This window comes from Polistes dominula, unplaced genomic scaffold (assembly GCF_049000335.1).
Source record: "Polistes dominula isolate Pdom_NZ unplaced genomic scaffold, Pdom_raw_medaka contig_482, whole genome shotgun sequence".
NCBI lineage: Eukaryota > Metazoa > Arthropoda > Insecta > Hymenoptera > Vespidae > Polistes > Polistes dominula.
The window spans coordinates 696,283-712,954 of NW_028301016.1; the positions used below are offsets into that span (position 1 = coordinate 696,283).

General features: G+C 26.0%; 2 protein-coding genes and 2 long non-coding RNA genes across 5 annotated transcripts in view; 2 read left to right on the forward strand and 2 right to left on the reverse strand.

Moving 5' to 3' along the window:
• The window catches only part of LOC107064422 (dipeptidase 1), a 363,750-nt gene extending 360,404 nt beyond the window's left edge, over positions 1-3,346 (forward strand). For both annotated transcript variants that reach the window (XM_089174116.1, XM_089174115.1), the window contains 5 exons: positions 155-331; positions 1,213-1,297; positions 1,703-1,778; positions 1,982-2,120; positions 2,706-3,346. In XM_089174116.1, coding sequence (XP_089030242.1) covers positions 155-331; positions 1,213-1,297; positions 1,703-1,778; positions 1,982-2,120; positions 2,706-2,795 — 567 coding nt within the window. In that variant the 3' untranslated portion in view covers positions 2,796-3,346. The remainder of the gene's footprint in view (positions 1-154; positions 332-1,212; positions 1,298-1,702; positions 1,779-1,981; positions 2,121-2,705) is intronic.
• LOC107064425 (uncharacterized) lies at positions 198-13,370 on the reverse strand. Its single transcript, XR_001475482.2, has 3 exons — positions 13,260-13,370; positions 12,918-12,991; positions 198-328 (listed from the first exon to the last, which is right to left on the reverse strand). It is a non-coding gene; the product is annotated as an uncharacterized LOC107064425 (long non-coding RNA).
• Positions 10,694-12,523, reverse strand: LOC149032009 (uncharacterized). Its single transcript, XR_016177117.1, has 2 exons — positions 11,563-12,523; positions 10,694-11,459 (listed from the first exon to the last, which is right to left on the reverse strand). It is a non-coding gene; the product is annotated as an uncharacterized LOC149032009 (long non-coding RNA).
• Positions 12,656-16,498, forward strand: LOC107064423 (toll-interacting protein A). The gene is made up of 6 exons (XM_015317099.2): positions 12,656-12,839; positions 13,292-13,465; positions 13,610-13,743; positions 14,512-14,716; positions 14,829-15,005; positions 15,409-16,498. Exons 1-6 carry the CDS (start codon positions 12,792-12,794, stop codon positions 15,517-15,519), a joined length of 849 nt encoding a protein of 282 aa, XP_015172585.1. The 5' UTR covers positions 12,656-12,791; the 3' UTR covers positions 15,520-16,498.
• The last annotated feature ends 174 nt before the right edge of the window (positions 16,499-16,672 follow it).

The following is a 16,672-nucleotide window of genomic DNA, read 5'->3' on the forward strand; positions in this document are numbered from 1 at the left end:
CCAAAATTTTTTATGCTCTTGCGAAACATCATATATGTATATTTTTCTGGTTTCTTTTTTTTCTTTCTTTTTTTCTTTCATTTTTCATATATCACAGAAACGCGATGTTACTAGATGTCGAGGAGTCGCGACATAAATATTTTTCACATTTCAGGCAGTAGTAAGGGAATTGAATAGGTTGGGCATGCTGGTGGATCTCTCTCATGTTTCCACAAGGACGATGAGAGCGGCACTGCAAACGACTAGGGCACCAGTGATTTTCTCTCACAGTGCTGCAAGGGCACTCTGTAATTCCAGTAGAAATGTACCGGACGACGTACTCAGAAATCTAGTAAGCAAATTTATGATATTATGAAAATTGTATTTTTGTTGAGAATTCAATTTTATATTTACACACATATTCCCATATACATACAGAATATCCCAGAAAATTACTTCGACGAAAAGTAAAAAACAAAGCAACAACTTTTCTACAAAGTAGACAAATTCATATCGATTTGTTAAATGAAATTAAAATAATTGATTTTTTTATTTCATTGTATGAATCATCACTTAAAATGTTGCTAAACAAATATACTGTTACTCCGGAAATTTATTAAATCTAAATTTATACAGCAACTCTTAAGACACTGGGTATAGAATATAAAATATATTTTTTCATAAACAGAAAAAATTTATTTAATAAATCAATATTAAGTTTTTCAACAGTTTTTTCTTGTCATTTGCTTATACAACTTATTTACGAAATATTACGGAACAAGACTATTGAAACTATGAATATTTATAGAGTCAGTATGTTTGAAACACATTGATGTCGATTTTATGCTTTTGAGTTATTGACCCGGTAAAATAACATTAGAATAAATATTAAACAGTAATATGTTTCATGATTTGTTAATCAATTAATATCGGTTCTTCGTTATACCAAGTGTAGTACAGAATTATTTTTTAAATTGTAATATGAAATTATATGAATATTTTTCATTATTTTTATTTTAATATTATATAAAATTTAAAAGTTGAATTAAGTTTATAATTATTCACAATGTTGCATTTATGTATGCACATATCTTTTTCAAATACATCGTTAGAAATTATTAAACTGTAAGAATCATACTTAAATATTATATGTGAAGTAACATCATCAACTTAACCAAGTATAAACACACACACATATACACTTGCTTAAACATAAACGTATCTACTCTATAGGCAAAAAATGGTGGAGTGGCGATGGTTCCATTTTATACGTATTTCATAACGTGCAACAACACCGCCACCATTAAGGATGTTATTGGTACGTAAAACATTATTCTATGTCTAACATAAACCATGGTGTTTGTGTTACAAATATTATCATATCAATATTGCATGAATAAATCTATGTAATAAGCATCGTGTTGACTTTATTTATAATTTCACGAAATTATTGTCATTTTTAATTAATATGAATCGTATATATGCAATTATGGTGGACTTTTCAAGAACAAATAAGTTTGTATTTTGTAATTAGTTTTCTTCCCCTGTATCCTTATTTTTTTTTCTGTTTTTGCTTTCATTGAAAAGTATACTATTTATTCATGCCCATTTTACAATCGAAACGAATTTATTTCATAATACGAAATCGTAAATATCAGTCTGACGTATGAAAAATTAATTAGCAACGATTTCAACAGTTTGTTAACCTACTGCGCTATTTTAGCACACATTAATCACATACGAAAGGTGGCAGGGATCGATCACGTTGGAATAGGAGCTGGCTTCGATGGAATAAACTTGTAATTAATATTTTATATATTTAAAAACATATTAATATATATATATATATAAATAAGCGGCAAAGTGTTTTATCGATAAAAATTATAAAAATATTGCACGAAAGTATTTTCATAATTTTTTTTTTTTTTTTTAATAGCAGTTTAAATGTTTTCTCGATATTTATGCAAACAAGATATTGAAAGAAAAATGATTCTACCATTAGCACTCCCATTGGCCTGGAAGATGTATCAAGATACCCTCAATTACTGGCAACGCTCTTAGAGGATCCAACGTGGACCGAAGAAGACATCAAAAAATTAGCTGGCCTCAATTTACTAAGGGTATTCGCTAAAGTTGAACAGGTATTGGCAAGTGATGTCTTCAAGAAATAACATTTGACCTATTTTTCAACTCCACTTTATCAATAGATATTATCACACGTATACACCTTCATTTTATATTGATTTGCTTCATTCAAATTAAGGAAATATGATCGTTTAAATACTTTATCAATCAATTTTATTTCATATGATTTGTTTAATTTTATAACTCTAGAAAATGTAATACTTTGTCATTTAAATATTATTATACATTCATACTTTTATAATAATTTGTCTAATATTTCGAATTAAAAAAAGATACAAATTTTTCTGTTTCTTTTTGATATTTTTAATAAAATATAATTTTATAAATTTATTCCCATGCTTTATTAATAAAATATTATTATACGTATATACACAATTATATTGATTTATATACTTTTCTGTAAATTTTTAATTGCACAATTTTAAATTAAATTCGTAAAATTAATTGAATAATTAAAAGAACTGTCAATTGCTTTGTTCAAAATTACTTTTAATGGAATGATAAAATGTTCAAAATCTTTGAGAATAATGAGTCCTTTAATCAGTGAATAAGTTCCATTACAATTATCTTCTTTTCTTCAGGTACGCGATGAATGGCACAGAGCGGCGGTTTTACCGGTGGATAAAATTAGTCCACCAGATAATTCGGCCTGTGCATACGGAGTGTCCTGATCTTCTTCATTTCGGGCATTGACATCAAGATATTTAGAATTCGTACGAACGTCGAAAATTCGACATGTCTTGCGCTTCTACAAAACCATTTAAAAAGTGCAAACATAAAGAAGAGGAAGAAGAAAAAGATGAAGAAGAAGAAGAAGAAGACAAAAATAACCGAGAGTTTGTTCCTTTATGAAAAAACTCCTTCCTGGTCTTCCAAAGACCCTATCGCGCCTTAATGGAAAAGAAAGCTTAATGGTTATTGGATAATCTGGAATAAAAAAAAAACACACCTTCAGAACATCTATGTTTCCTCTATCGACGACTATCACATTTTCTATTTCCTCTGATTAAAATATTACTGAAATTCTATTTGAATTTTCATCTACTTTCACGTGTGAGTTATTTTCTTCTTATATATATGTATCTACAATATTTATGCTTATAAATATGTATATATACAGTGCCGTGAATAATTTGTTATTATTATTTAAATAATTAATAAATAAAATTAATTTTTAAAATTTTTGTAATAATAAAATATAAACTAGCATTTCTTTATATGTTTTTAAATAACAATATACAACAAATTTTTTTTTTTTTTTGAAATCCAAAAAAAATGTATTTTTACTTGAAAGTATCGTTTTTTATATTATAAAAAAATAAAAATTTAAGGTTTTTTTTTAGAGTAAGTAGTTTTTTTTTTAAGTAATTTTTTTATCGTTTAATTAAATATTTTTTTATTATTGTATACATTTTTAAATAAAAATATTGTTCACTCAATGTTAATTTTATTAATTTTTCATAAATAATTTAATATTAAATATATTTTCTTTTATATTTGATTATTCCTATTAACCTATTCACTATTAACTATTAACTCAATGTTAATTTTATTACTTTTTCATTAATAATTAAATATATTTTTTTCATATTTAATTATTCTTATTAATCTAATTGAAACGCTATTCACAGTATTGTACATATATACATAATTATGTATATAATATTATAAATAATATAAATATCGTGACACACCGATATATGATAAAGGTAGATAAAATTCTTTTAACTAAAACTCGCATGTGAAAAAACACAATGTTGTATGAATAAGTTCTGAAGGTGTACGAGACAACACACATTTATTCAAGGAAGGATGAATTTTCCTTTCTTGAATGACTTCCATAGATGCGGACAATCGACCAGACGGAATCGTTTTTTGAAAGAAATGAACCAGCGCCAAAAGCCCCGGCGATTTTTAAAAGAAAAGAGTCTGAGACTAATGATTTTTTTATACTTTTATCTTCGAGTAAGTAATTCCATAAGTTGTGTGCGATGATGAGATTCATAATGTTTCTTGTAATAATTGTAGGACAAGCGATATATTCGATTTGTGTACGTAAGAAATTATTCGATCAACGTAAATCAATTCGTATATATTACATATATACATATATACATATATATATATATATATTGCAATAAGAAGCAAGATTGATTTGTAACAATTTCTTGAGGTTAACTTTTCTTCATTTTTCTACTGCCGGGAAGAGAATCATTAGAGATACCAATAATATGTGCAATATAAGGTACAAAGTTTGTGACCACTTGAATACAATTTATTAAAATACACAACACACACACACACACACATGTACGTCAAATGATTCAAAATCCAAGTCGAGAAAAAAGAAAACAAAATTTAAAAAAAAAAAGAAAAAGAAGAGGAACAAAAATATAAAATTAAAAAGCTTAATAAAATTGATTTCGAGGCAACAGTGGAAAATCGTTATCACGACATATCTCAATAATTTAAACATTTTTGCTTCCATTGTGCTTCTAATTCTTTACTCGGTATTTGGTAAAAAAAAAAAAAAAAAGACCGTATTTAAAAAGCTCAAGTTTACCTTCGAACATAACGTTAGCATGAATTAGCATAAATCTATCGAATTATATATTTAAAAGAAAAAAAAAGGGGAAAAAAAGAACAAAAAACATAGAGGAACAAAAAGAAAAGGTTTAATTAGATAAACGAATTATCCACACTCGCTTTTTTCTTTTAGTCGACGACAAAAATGTCTAATTCTACTATCACGTAGATACGTTGTTAGGTTAATTAATTGAAAAAACAAAATTACTTTGGACACATTAGTATACTGAAGATCGACCTATTAAACGTCATCATCAACATTAAACACTGCCGAGCTGCACCATTTTATAAAAACCTTTGAAACATCAACATCATATGGAATAAGATATATTGAATTAAAATAAGTTAACGTACCAACAACAGTTCTTCAAAAGTTAGCAATAAATATTTCATTTCGTTCCAATCAAAGAAAAGAAAAAAAACCAATACAATGGTCGCGGTGTATGAAATGTTTCTAATACGTCTTGTATAATATAAAATTAAAACCCCTACGCACTCTTTTTCATACGCATTATTATAATCATATGTAAAATCATGAATAAACACGAATGTGATAAACGATCAAGTTTTTCGTTCATTTTTTATATTATAAGTTTGACACATTATACGTTAAGAACATAAAAAATCGTCTATTAGAATACGTCATATATAAATTCTTATTGTAAATATTCTAAATAATTAAAATTAGAAAAAAGGGACGAACGCAGTTACCAAAATGATAGTTCACGTTTAGCGAGCATTTAGAAAAAAAAAGTGACGATAAAAATAAAAAGACAAAAAAGAAGAAGAAGAAAAGAAAAAAAAGATAGGACAATAACTTCGATCGTTTATCGCATTCGTAAATTTTGCAAAAATAGTATGCACGAATTAATAATCGATAAGAATCAAGAGGGTTAATGATAAGTATGTATTTTGTGAGTAGAGAAACAAATTGATCGAGATAATACAATGTATAATGTATGTATACAAAGTATCTAAGATTTTTCCGATCAAACGGTGTCAGCTTAATTTATACAGTAAAATAAAAAATAAATATTATATAAGGTAGATCATTTAAAGTTTTATTAAAAAATTATGATTTCAATTACAAATGTTCACGTTTACTCAACAAACAGGATTGTCCTTAAATTTTCAATAGATTCAATTTACCTTTTTTTATTTTTATCTATGACGTTTATTTGTTTGAAGTTATTTAGCGAATCCCAATCTATATTAATTTTTTATTATGTACGGGTGGGGGTACTACTACTGATCAAAATTCTGAAAATTTTTTTAAACTGAAAAAAAGAAAAGATAAAATTTATTACCGATATGCATTATGGAACTGAAATATTAATTTATTAATATAATTAATAAAGATTATTTTTTAATTTTTTATAATTATTTATTATATTTTTTATATAATTATTAATTAATAAAATATTTTAATTTAATATTTTATTTTATATTAAAAATTTTATTTAATATTTTATTAATTTATTTAATATCAACGCAAATTGTCTGGCAAAAGGATACCACATCGATCAGTATTTTTGAACATGCATTAACACAATTAAAATAAAATACCTTAATTTAGTCACGTATACATAGATTTATGACTTGTATTTGTGTAATCAGTCGGTGAACAAAAAATTAAATGATTTACAATTTGTTTCATAACTTTGAAATAAAGCTTTAAATGATCTACTTTTTTTTCTTATTTTCCTGCATAAAATATGCTGACATAGTTTGATCAAAAAAAATCTCAAACACCTTGTATATGTACATGTTAACAGATATAAACATACGTTATTACGACGTGTAATTGTGAAAACGTAATTAACGCGTTTTGCCATTTTAAAGTCAACCATATACACACACCGATAATGCATGAGAACCTTCTTAAATGAGTGCGAAATCTAATAAGTACATTTTACTCTTCATAAAGCGCCTTTTTATTCGGGAAAAAAAAAGACATTTTTTCAAGACGACCTTTAACGAAAAGAAATATCACAATAATATTATATGAAAAAAATAAATAAATAATAAAAGGCGTTCGAGGATACATCTATAACTAAATTTAAACTAAAAAAACCAAAAAAAAAAATACAACACACACATACTAGCACGTATGCATACATACATACACACAGAGGCAAACACAAATAATAATGAAACCGTGTATAGCCTAGACCCTAGTCTGTCATAGCTTTTACGATATTTCCACTTTTCTTACTTTTTTGGATAAAGCACGGTTCGTTGCGCGTGCAAGGAGGTATTGTAGTTAGGTATCTGTATTCAATAACTAGTACTTTTTTCTTTTTTTTTTATACAGTACATCGTATTGAAATAAGCTTACTCGATTATCTTAAATAATCGAGGACATGACGAAAAATAATAATTAAAAAAAAATTCTTTTCGAATGAGTTCAATTGACGATTTATGAGAATCACTTAACAATCGAGTAGGATTAATTCCTATAAGATATTCTGTATAAAAAAAAAAAAAAAGAAAGAAAAGAAAAAAAAACAAGAAATGCGCCTTCAACGATTCGTAAGAAAGAAACCCAAAAAGAAAAAAAAAAAAATAATAATAATAATAACAATAATAAACAAGCACGTTTTATGAAGTTTTGACGCGATAAACTCGATCTACTGACCGGTATTATTATATTGGATAAAAAACAATTTTGATAAACCGACGAAATATATTATAATTTTGTCTGAACTATAAGTACCTATCCATTAATCACGCGCGCGCGATTTGTAAGAAACGTATTGTTCACTATTTTCTTGCAAAACGAAACGAAACGAAACAAAAATCGAAAAAAAAAAGAAGAAAAAACAATTACAACACAAAAGTAATAGAAATAAAATGTCGGAACCGTAGAACACTTTCCTCTCGAAGTATAGGATGACAAGGCAAAAAAAAAAGAAAAAAAGAAAAGATAAAAAGATGACGAAGATGACAATGATGATGATGATGATGATGATGATGACGATGACACGAAATTGATGAAAATTAAAGAAAAGGCTTGGCATATTTCCTTAAGGCTAATATATGAAATAATGATTAAAAAAAAAACACACAGACGTTAAAAAGAAAATAAGCAGTTAATTGCAAAAGGAACGATAAATTTAATTAGTAAAGAAAAATGCAAATGCTGGCAGAGATTTAACATTAGCAGGCAGCAATAAAGTGCACGCAAAACGTAGTCGACAATTAAAATAGCATAAAATATTGAACGATTTATAATTCGTAAAATATAAGTCTAAATAAAATTACACGAGTACGCGGATATTAACGCAAATATCACACGTCGAAATCGTGTGGAAAAAGAAGTAGAAGAAGAAGAAGAAAAAGAAGATGAAGATGAAGAGGAAGAAGAAGACGATAACGATGATGTTGATGATGATAATGAAAAAAAAAAAGAAATAAATAAAAAGATGCATCAAGTAAGCAAGAAATAATTTCTTTTTTGCAGCGATACTTCTGCATATTCAATAGAATAATTCGCTTCGATATTTAAATATTATTATTAATGGTTAAAGGAACAAATGAGATATAAAAAAAAAAACGTTGCACGTTGCATTATCAAGCGGCAAAAGCATATTATATTAGTTTTCCTTCGAGCAAGAACATTATATATTAATTATATACCGAAACCTCGAAGTCGTTGTACACGATGATAACAAAACAAGTATTTCAAATTAAATAATCCTTCGAGAGAGAAATGCTGATACCTTGAAAAAAACGAGGGAAGGTATACAAGAAAAATCGAAAATAAATAAATAAATAAATAAATAAATAACATCATAGAACGAATTCATTCGGAATGCACACGTTCGCGAATTATTTGTAAATGATGAGAGAGTAGAAAATTGAAATGGAAAATTGAATAAGAAAAAATGGCGTAGTTGTTTTATAATCGAGCTACTATTGTACGTGCAAATACTCGTTAAATGTGTTTCTCGCTAATTTAGTATTAATGAGTAAGTGTACGTACATGTGAACGCTTGTGTTAAATAAAATGAAGCCAAATTTAAAAATAATTACGAGATGATTTTCTCTCGTACAAATACGTTGTACGCGAGCATAATTGTAAGGAAATCAGGCATGCATGCATAGATTTAGATTTTTTTTCTTACCATTTTTTTTCTTATTTTTTTTTAGTTTTTTTTTTTCCAAACCAATGAATGCCAAGCAAAAAATAGGAGAAAAAATGGAACACGTGAAAGATTTAAGAACGTGGACGATTAACATAGAGAAATGAAATGAATAAATATCGCAATGGAATATTTGGATCAGTGAATTTTAAGATTCAAACGAAATTGATTTTAAATGAAAAGAGAATGCATTAAATATAGTATGTTTATAAGTTATTAAATGTTTCTAGTTAGACATTTTTTGGATAAACATTCATGTGAAATTTGAAATTCGAAATTTTGATGTTGTTTCAATTTTGTTAAAATTTAACAAAATAAAAAGAAGTATTTCGTACTATTTTGTTATAACAATAATAATTTCATCAAAAATAAAGATTTTTTTTCATAACTCTTTAGAATTATAAAAATTCATTCGTATAAACGTGTTATTTTACTTTTGTTTCGTAAAATCACTTTTCCAATTATTTTTATCATTATTTTTGAAAGTATATAAAAATTTTTACTGTAATTTTGTTTATTTTCTACGTTGTATATTCAATTTTCACTAATCTTAATGTCGGAAAGATTTTATATAGAAAAATTAGACCAATTAAAAATATTTGATATTTAAACTCGTGAAAATTGCACTAACAAATATCGAAATATATTAACGATATATTTGAACCAAGAATATTAGTAAAATAAACAAAATTACAATAAAACTTAATTTCTAAAAATAATGTCAAAAATATAGGAAAAATGATTTCATAGAAAAATTAGTAGGAAAACGAATGTATTATAGTAACGAAAGTATATAGTAACAAGTAACGAAAACGTATGAATTATATCAATTAATCATAACATTTTTATGATACCAAAGATTTATAAAAAAAAATCCTAAGCTTTAATGAAAATATCGGTTACAACAAAAATATAATTTTATTTTATACTTCCTTAAAATTCAGTGAAAATTTATACTAAATTAAAAAACTTATTGAACGAATGATAAATCAGAGATGGTAAATATCATACAAACGTATTATACTAAATATCTGCCATCATTTATGATAATAAATTTCTTTTAAATTTCAAATTCACAAATCCAAATATTTCGTTGTTAGGGATTAAGAAACCTCAAACGTATTTAGCGTAAATAACACACAACTGCCTAGAAACTCAGAATTAATACTAATAATAATAATAATTATTATAATAATAATAATATATTATACGGATTATATTATATATACATATACAATTAAATAACAATATGTCCAAACGCACAAAAGACAAGTTTGGCAAGGCAAGAAATACGAGCATGTACATAAAGAATAAAATATATATAATAATACCCAATCGAAATGTACATAACAAGATGAGAGGAGCAAAGATCCATTACAGGACTGTACTCATAGAAAAAGAAACAAAAAAGAAAAAAATAAATAAAACGAAAAACTTTAAAGACGCGTTCCTGTCTGAACGTATAGATACACAGCGTTTCAATTCAGAGCGTTTAGTGAGAATACATATCTCTGATTACTCGTTGTGAAATGAGTTTCACGGTTGAAGTCAACGTATTAAAAATACAAGCAGATTATGCTATCATATTTAATTTTCTCGATTAAAGAGAGAAAAATAAACCAAAAAATTAATTTAAAAATTTCGCTGTACATTTAAACTGTTTTAAATGAAATTTTGTTATTATTTTTATCATTTTAAATTACTATAATATATTAGATGTTATTTTGTCATTCTAATTTGTTATTGTATTAAATAATTTCTAGTGCCAAATATATAATTTAGTGCCAATTAAATAATTTAGCGATGAAAGATTTAGTGCCAAAATGTTATATTTGAAAATTGTCTCGTTTCCTGCGCGATTATCTTTATTGATGAAAAATAAATGAAAAGAAAAAACAAAACAAAAAAAAAACAAAAAAAATATTAAATAAAAACAAACCAAAAGAACGGGCGCATTTAGAAGAATTTCTCGAGCTATACGACGTTTCTATTATGCAAAAAGAAACCTTTTAAAAGGACTTACAATTAGCTATGAAAGACAATGCGAATTCAAAAGACATAGGTAAATGCTTTTAGGGGGATGTGAATAAAACATTATATAACGAGTAACAACTAAGGGAAAGACGTATAGGTGAGGATTGAACAGACTATGGAAATTTAGATATTATAGAAAGTTTTAATAAATGAATTATTAACGCTATGATGAAATTATTCTATTACTAATCATCCCTTATTCCCTTTCTTTCTAATACAACGTATGAAATAGTATTCAATAAAATATATATGAACAAAAAAGTAAACTTGTATTATTTTTTTAAATAAAAGTAACTTCGACCGATACAAAATTGTTTCTATGTAAAATTCAAAACTTTTCAACCCATCTATACATACAATTACATTATTTCTCTATTTTATTATTAAATGAACAATTTTATATGTTAATATATTTTTATTCATAATTTTCTCATTTGTTATATATTTTTTATTAATTAATCAACGGCCTCATCTCATTTAACACCACGTGTTCTTGATTCCAGTGAAATGAAAGACTGCTATAGAAAGATAGGGTATATTGAAAAGATATCATTAAAAAATTCCTCAAACCTATAAAAAGCAGAATAATAAAGCTAATATTTTCTAATTTATATAAATTTATAATAATTTATAGATTTTTTTAAATGTTTTATATTTTGTATTTAAATCTTACCAGCAACAACATGTGTAATAAACTCATGGTCATCTTGATATTTTTCATAAGATAATAAGATAAATTGTCCCTTCAAATGTAATATAATTCATTAAAGCATTTTTATTTATTCAATCTATGAGTAACAAATAATTTTACAAAGCAATTCTTATTTTTTTGCTTTTTATAAATATTTTATTATTTTAACATGTTGAACGCCACGTCAGTCATTAATGACTGACACTAGACTTTCCATTTAGGCCGCGTCCGTCATGGGTGACCGACACATTCAGCTATTCTTTCAATACAAAATAATGCTTGTGGCCTGACGGGAATTTTCCTAAGAATTCGCGTGACGCTCAACGTGCTAAAATACTAAAGACCCTATAGGAGGGACGCGCCATGTAGATTGCAAGGCTGAAAATGTGGGGGGACAGCTTCCGTAGTATGTATTAACGGCTGTGGTTAGTTTAAGTTTGGAATACTTATAGTTTTTATTGTGATATTTATGTTTAATTGTTTTGTTTTTTTTTTAGTAGTTTTCTATAAGTGTAAGTTTAATTTAATCATTTAATAATTACAAGTATAAATGTACAAACCTAACCTATAACTTATCGTTTGTTTACAGACTTATTGCCTTTTATCAAATCAAACTTAATTGAATCTTTTTTATTGAATTTATAATAATTTTTTTGTGTAACCTATTCTATTTTAACATAAATTTTTAATTATCATTAAATATAGTTCATTTTTTTCTGTATTTGATGCAATTCATTATTTCATAATTATTTCAATGTTTGAATATTTCGCGCGCAATCACGTGACTACACGAGTTGTTGTCCCCCAGCAATATACATGGCGCGTCCCTCTTATAGAGTCTCTATAAAATACATACTTAATATTCGTCATAATTAGCTTTCATTATACGACTTAATACAAACGTCTTCATTTTTTTTTATTTGTAAGGTTATAACACTATGATGATTGGTTGATTGTTCACATTATACTATTTTTGATTGGATGAATTTGTCCTAGTTTTTCTGATTCCACCAATGAACGAGTTTGAGCTCTATTACGTTTTGAAAACTCACCCAAATGTATTACAAGCGATGAATACATGTGTCTTTACGACTGTATGAGTTGCAAGATTTGACAGATTGTTATTCTTTCATGTTTGCAATGGTCGTTTAAAAATAAAGAATTCGTAAAAGTAATCTTCTCAAAGTGTTAACCTCTTGAATTGTATCGTAATGGATACTGATACACGTGCAGAGTTATATGAAAATTGGAAGAAACGAGTAAGCGACATTCACTACTATTTGCTTAATGAATAAATTTAATTATAATTATTTGGATTAATCATCGTTTCTACTTACGTATTTATGCTTGTTACTTATGAGTCATTAATTACTCCGATCCTTATTTGCAATTTAGGTATATGCAGATGTTACTAGAATGAGATATTATAAATATAAATAAAATATATATTATTTTTTTAACCTACAATATTAATATTTAAAAAAATAAACGTTTATATATATTTAAGTATTTTCTTAAATTTTAAATTTATAGAATTAATGTTCTTTTATTCTTTTGGTATTCTAATATCAAGTAATAATTAATGCATTTATTAATTGTAATGACATTGCCTATCATGTTGTAACAAATTATATAAACACTCTAAACTGTAATAGAAAAATTATGTTTATTTAAATTACCTATGTATATTGTTTCCTCATTTTGATTTTAGGCTTTTGTTGGTCCTCTTCCACAAGGTTTCCTGAAATTAGAAGATCGTAATGCACAGCAACAACAAGAAGCAGCCGATCAACAGGCTGCATTGGCCTTGCATCAATTACAGATGCAAAGTACTCCTGTATTACCTGACCCACGTATGGGCAAACTTAGTATAACAATTGCCCAGGTTAGATTTCATTAACAACAGATTCAAATATTTTTTATTATAAATTATTGTTATCACATTAATAGATAACAAGTTTAAATTATATTACTTAAAGATAATGTTATGATAAATATTTATATAAATTAGTAAATTTATAAATTACAGGCAAAATTAGTAAAAAATTATGGGATGACAAGAATGGATCCATATGTTAGGTTAAGAGTTGGCCATTCGATTTATGAAACACATACAGATTCAAATGGAGGAAAAAATCCACGTTGGAATAAAATTATACAATGGTTGTTATAAATTTTTTCTTTTTTTTTTTTTTATTATTATACAGGTCTGAAGTTTCTCCAGCTAAACTGTGTTAGTATATTCTGTACACGAAAATAAGAAATCAATATTAGATAAGTTTTAGGTCATTTAAAGCTTTAATAAAAAGTTATCATTTAAATTAAAAATGTTCACGTTTATACAGCAATAGGATGGTTCTTAAAATTCATCAATTATGTATACTTTTTCTTACGCTTATATATGATGTTTACTATATTTAAATTATTTAGCGAATCTGACAATGAATCAATATTGATTCTCTTTAAGTTCCTTTCTGAAATACTACTGATTGAAATGTCAAAAGTATTTGTAAACTAAAAATATTTGGTATATAAAAATATACATTACCTATATGATTCATGCGACAAAAATAGTAGAGCTGCTGTAAATATTAATGCAAATTTTCTGGCAGAAGAATACCACATGAATCAGGATTTTCGAATGTGCATTCATAATTACGTAAAACAAGTTAATTTCATCCTACAGCAGTGTTAAATTTATATTCACATAAGTGTTCGATACTTTGAACAAGAAATTAGGTAATTTACAATTTATATCATAACTTTTGAATAAGGCTTTAAACAACCTATGTTTGTAGAACATTTTTTCTTATTTTTGTGCATAAAATATGCTTACACCGCTTGGCTGAAAAATCTTTAGAGACACTGTATAAAATCATTTAGAAATATAAATGAAACATATTTTATTACATATTATATTACATTTTATAGCTTTTTACCACCAGGAGTTACACAAATATATATAGAAATATACGATGAATGTTCTTTCGTAATGGATGAATTAATCGCATGGGGTCATATAGACATACCACCTAAAGTTCTTCAAAATAATGAAACACACGAAGATTGGTATATGCTTAGTGGCAAGCAAGGCGATAACCTGGAAGGCATGATTAATTTAGTTTTCAGTTATATGGTAAATGTTTTTTTTAAATATTTAAACTTACATAGATAGCATCGATTAAAAAATATTAAACTTAATTTTATCTCATTTATTGGAATAGATGGAAAAACGTTATTTTTTCTAGCCTAAATGTCCTCCCTATATGCCTGGACCTGTAATGATGGTACCTTCTGCGACGATGTTTGGTATGACATCGTATGCACCTGTTAATGTATATACCACACCTCAACCAGTATCAGCTATTGCAACACCACCTGTTGTACCAAGTTTGCTACCAAATGCTGAAGTGGAATTAAAACAGGTAATTTATATAATATAAAGGGTGATAAAAAAAGGGTTTATGATTTCTGTAGTAGATAATATTCCCTGAATGACGAAAATAGTTCTAATAAACATAGGTAAAAAATCAATATTTTTAATTCTATGAATAAATTTTTATTTTTGTTGATGCGAGTACTTTTCCCTGGTGCATAAAAGCAATCTTTTAAGTGTCTTTTTATTTTATACACGTTTCATAACACTACAAATAATAATGTAATCCATTTTTTCCTCTTTAACTAAAATAAATGGTTTGTTAACTCATGTTTATTAGAACTTATTTTTTTATTTAATTTGAGAAGTACTATTTACCTTAAATTTATCATCTTTTTTACCACTTTGCATATCGCAATATTATATCATAAATTTTGTGTATATTTTTTCAGCTTGCGGAGATGTTTCCAAATATTGACAAAGAAGTTATCAAATCAGTATACGACGTTAATCAAGGGAAAAAGGATATAACTATAAATTCACTACTTCAAATGTGTGAATAAATTTTAAAAATATTCTATACAAAGAATTCTATATAATATGTTATATAGACTATATTGGATCGATGATGTATTATGGGATACTACGAGAGAATATAAAACGGATATTTGCTACTATAACGATTATAAATTTATTGATTGCTTTGAGAAAAAAAAAATTGTAGAATGAAAATAACAGCGATACAGGCTTTGCATGATTTCATTGTGCACACATTTTAAAGACCAGAAAAGTTCTATGATGTGATACATTTGCCTTCTTCTGCCTTTGCTAATGTCTCATTATAAGATTTTTCAAACAATCAGAAATTAATTTGAGCTTTATAGTAAACGTTTCAATCAATATCCCTGTCTATATTGTTTCGTGTAATATATTTCTTATAAATTTAATATATTCTTAAATTAGTCATATTTATTTTATTCTTCTATGCATCCCATCTATACATTGAAATGTATAGACGATGTTAAGAAAATATGTTATTAAATATTATATGTATTATGATAACGTAGTCGTCGAGTTATAAATACAATTGAATTTTGCATTTAACAGTAGCAGAAGAAGATGTAAAAAAAATCAAGCATAATTATTGTATTAACTTATTTGAAATAGTGTCTTTATAAAATTATCTTAGGTATTACTATTTCCAGGAATTAAGATTCTTTTTATATAATTTCTATACATATATATCAATTAGTAATATAATACTTCTAGATGTATTATTATATAATATTACAGTTATATTAAATATGTATTATTTTAAATATTAGTTGCCATAAAATAATGTAATACACTTTGATGATATATATTTATCTAAGTATTTCGTATAAAAAAAAAATAATTAGTGAAGCTTATGAAAAAATCGTTTTTGTAAGCTAACTTTCTACATAAATCGATTGAAGTACTGAAAACTATGATCTTGTATTTAGAGGATTATACAAACCACAGAAATGTATTTTCTTAGAAATATATATTATATAATTTTAATTATATACATTTTTAATTGTACTAAGGCAGTAATTAAGTTATTAATTAAAGTATAACTCAAAAAAGAAGATAAAAACAGAATGATCAGTTAAGTTCGTAATTATGAATATCAACATTTTCAAACGTTCGATATCTTTCTTATTTTAAGTTGCATCTTTGACAATCATACGATTA

What these genes read in the sequence shown, in the direction of transcription:
- LOC107064423 (XM_015317099.2), top strand. Translation starts at nt 12,792, where the DNA reads ATGGATACTGATACACGTGCAGAGTTATATGAAAATTGGAAGAAACGA. An exon ending in TTAGTATAACAATTGCCCAG is followed by an intron (nt 13,466 to 13,609) that starts GTTAGATTTCAT and finishes TATAAATTACAG; the next exon opens with GCAAAATTAGTAAAAAATTA. An exon ending in CTGAAGTGGAATTAAAACAG is followed by an intron (nt 15,006 to 15,408) that starts GTAATTTATATA and finishes ATATTTTTTCAG; the next exon opens with CTTGCGGAGATGTTTCCAAA.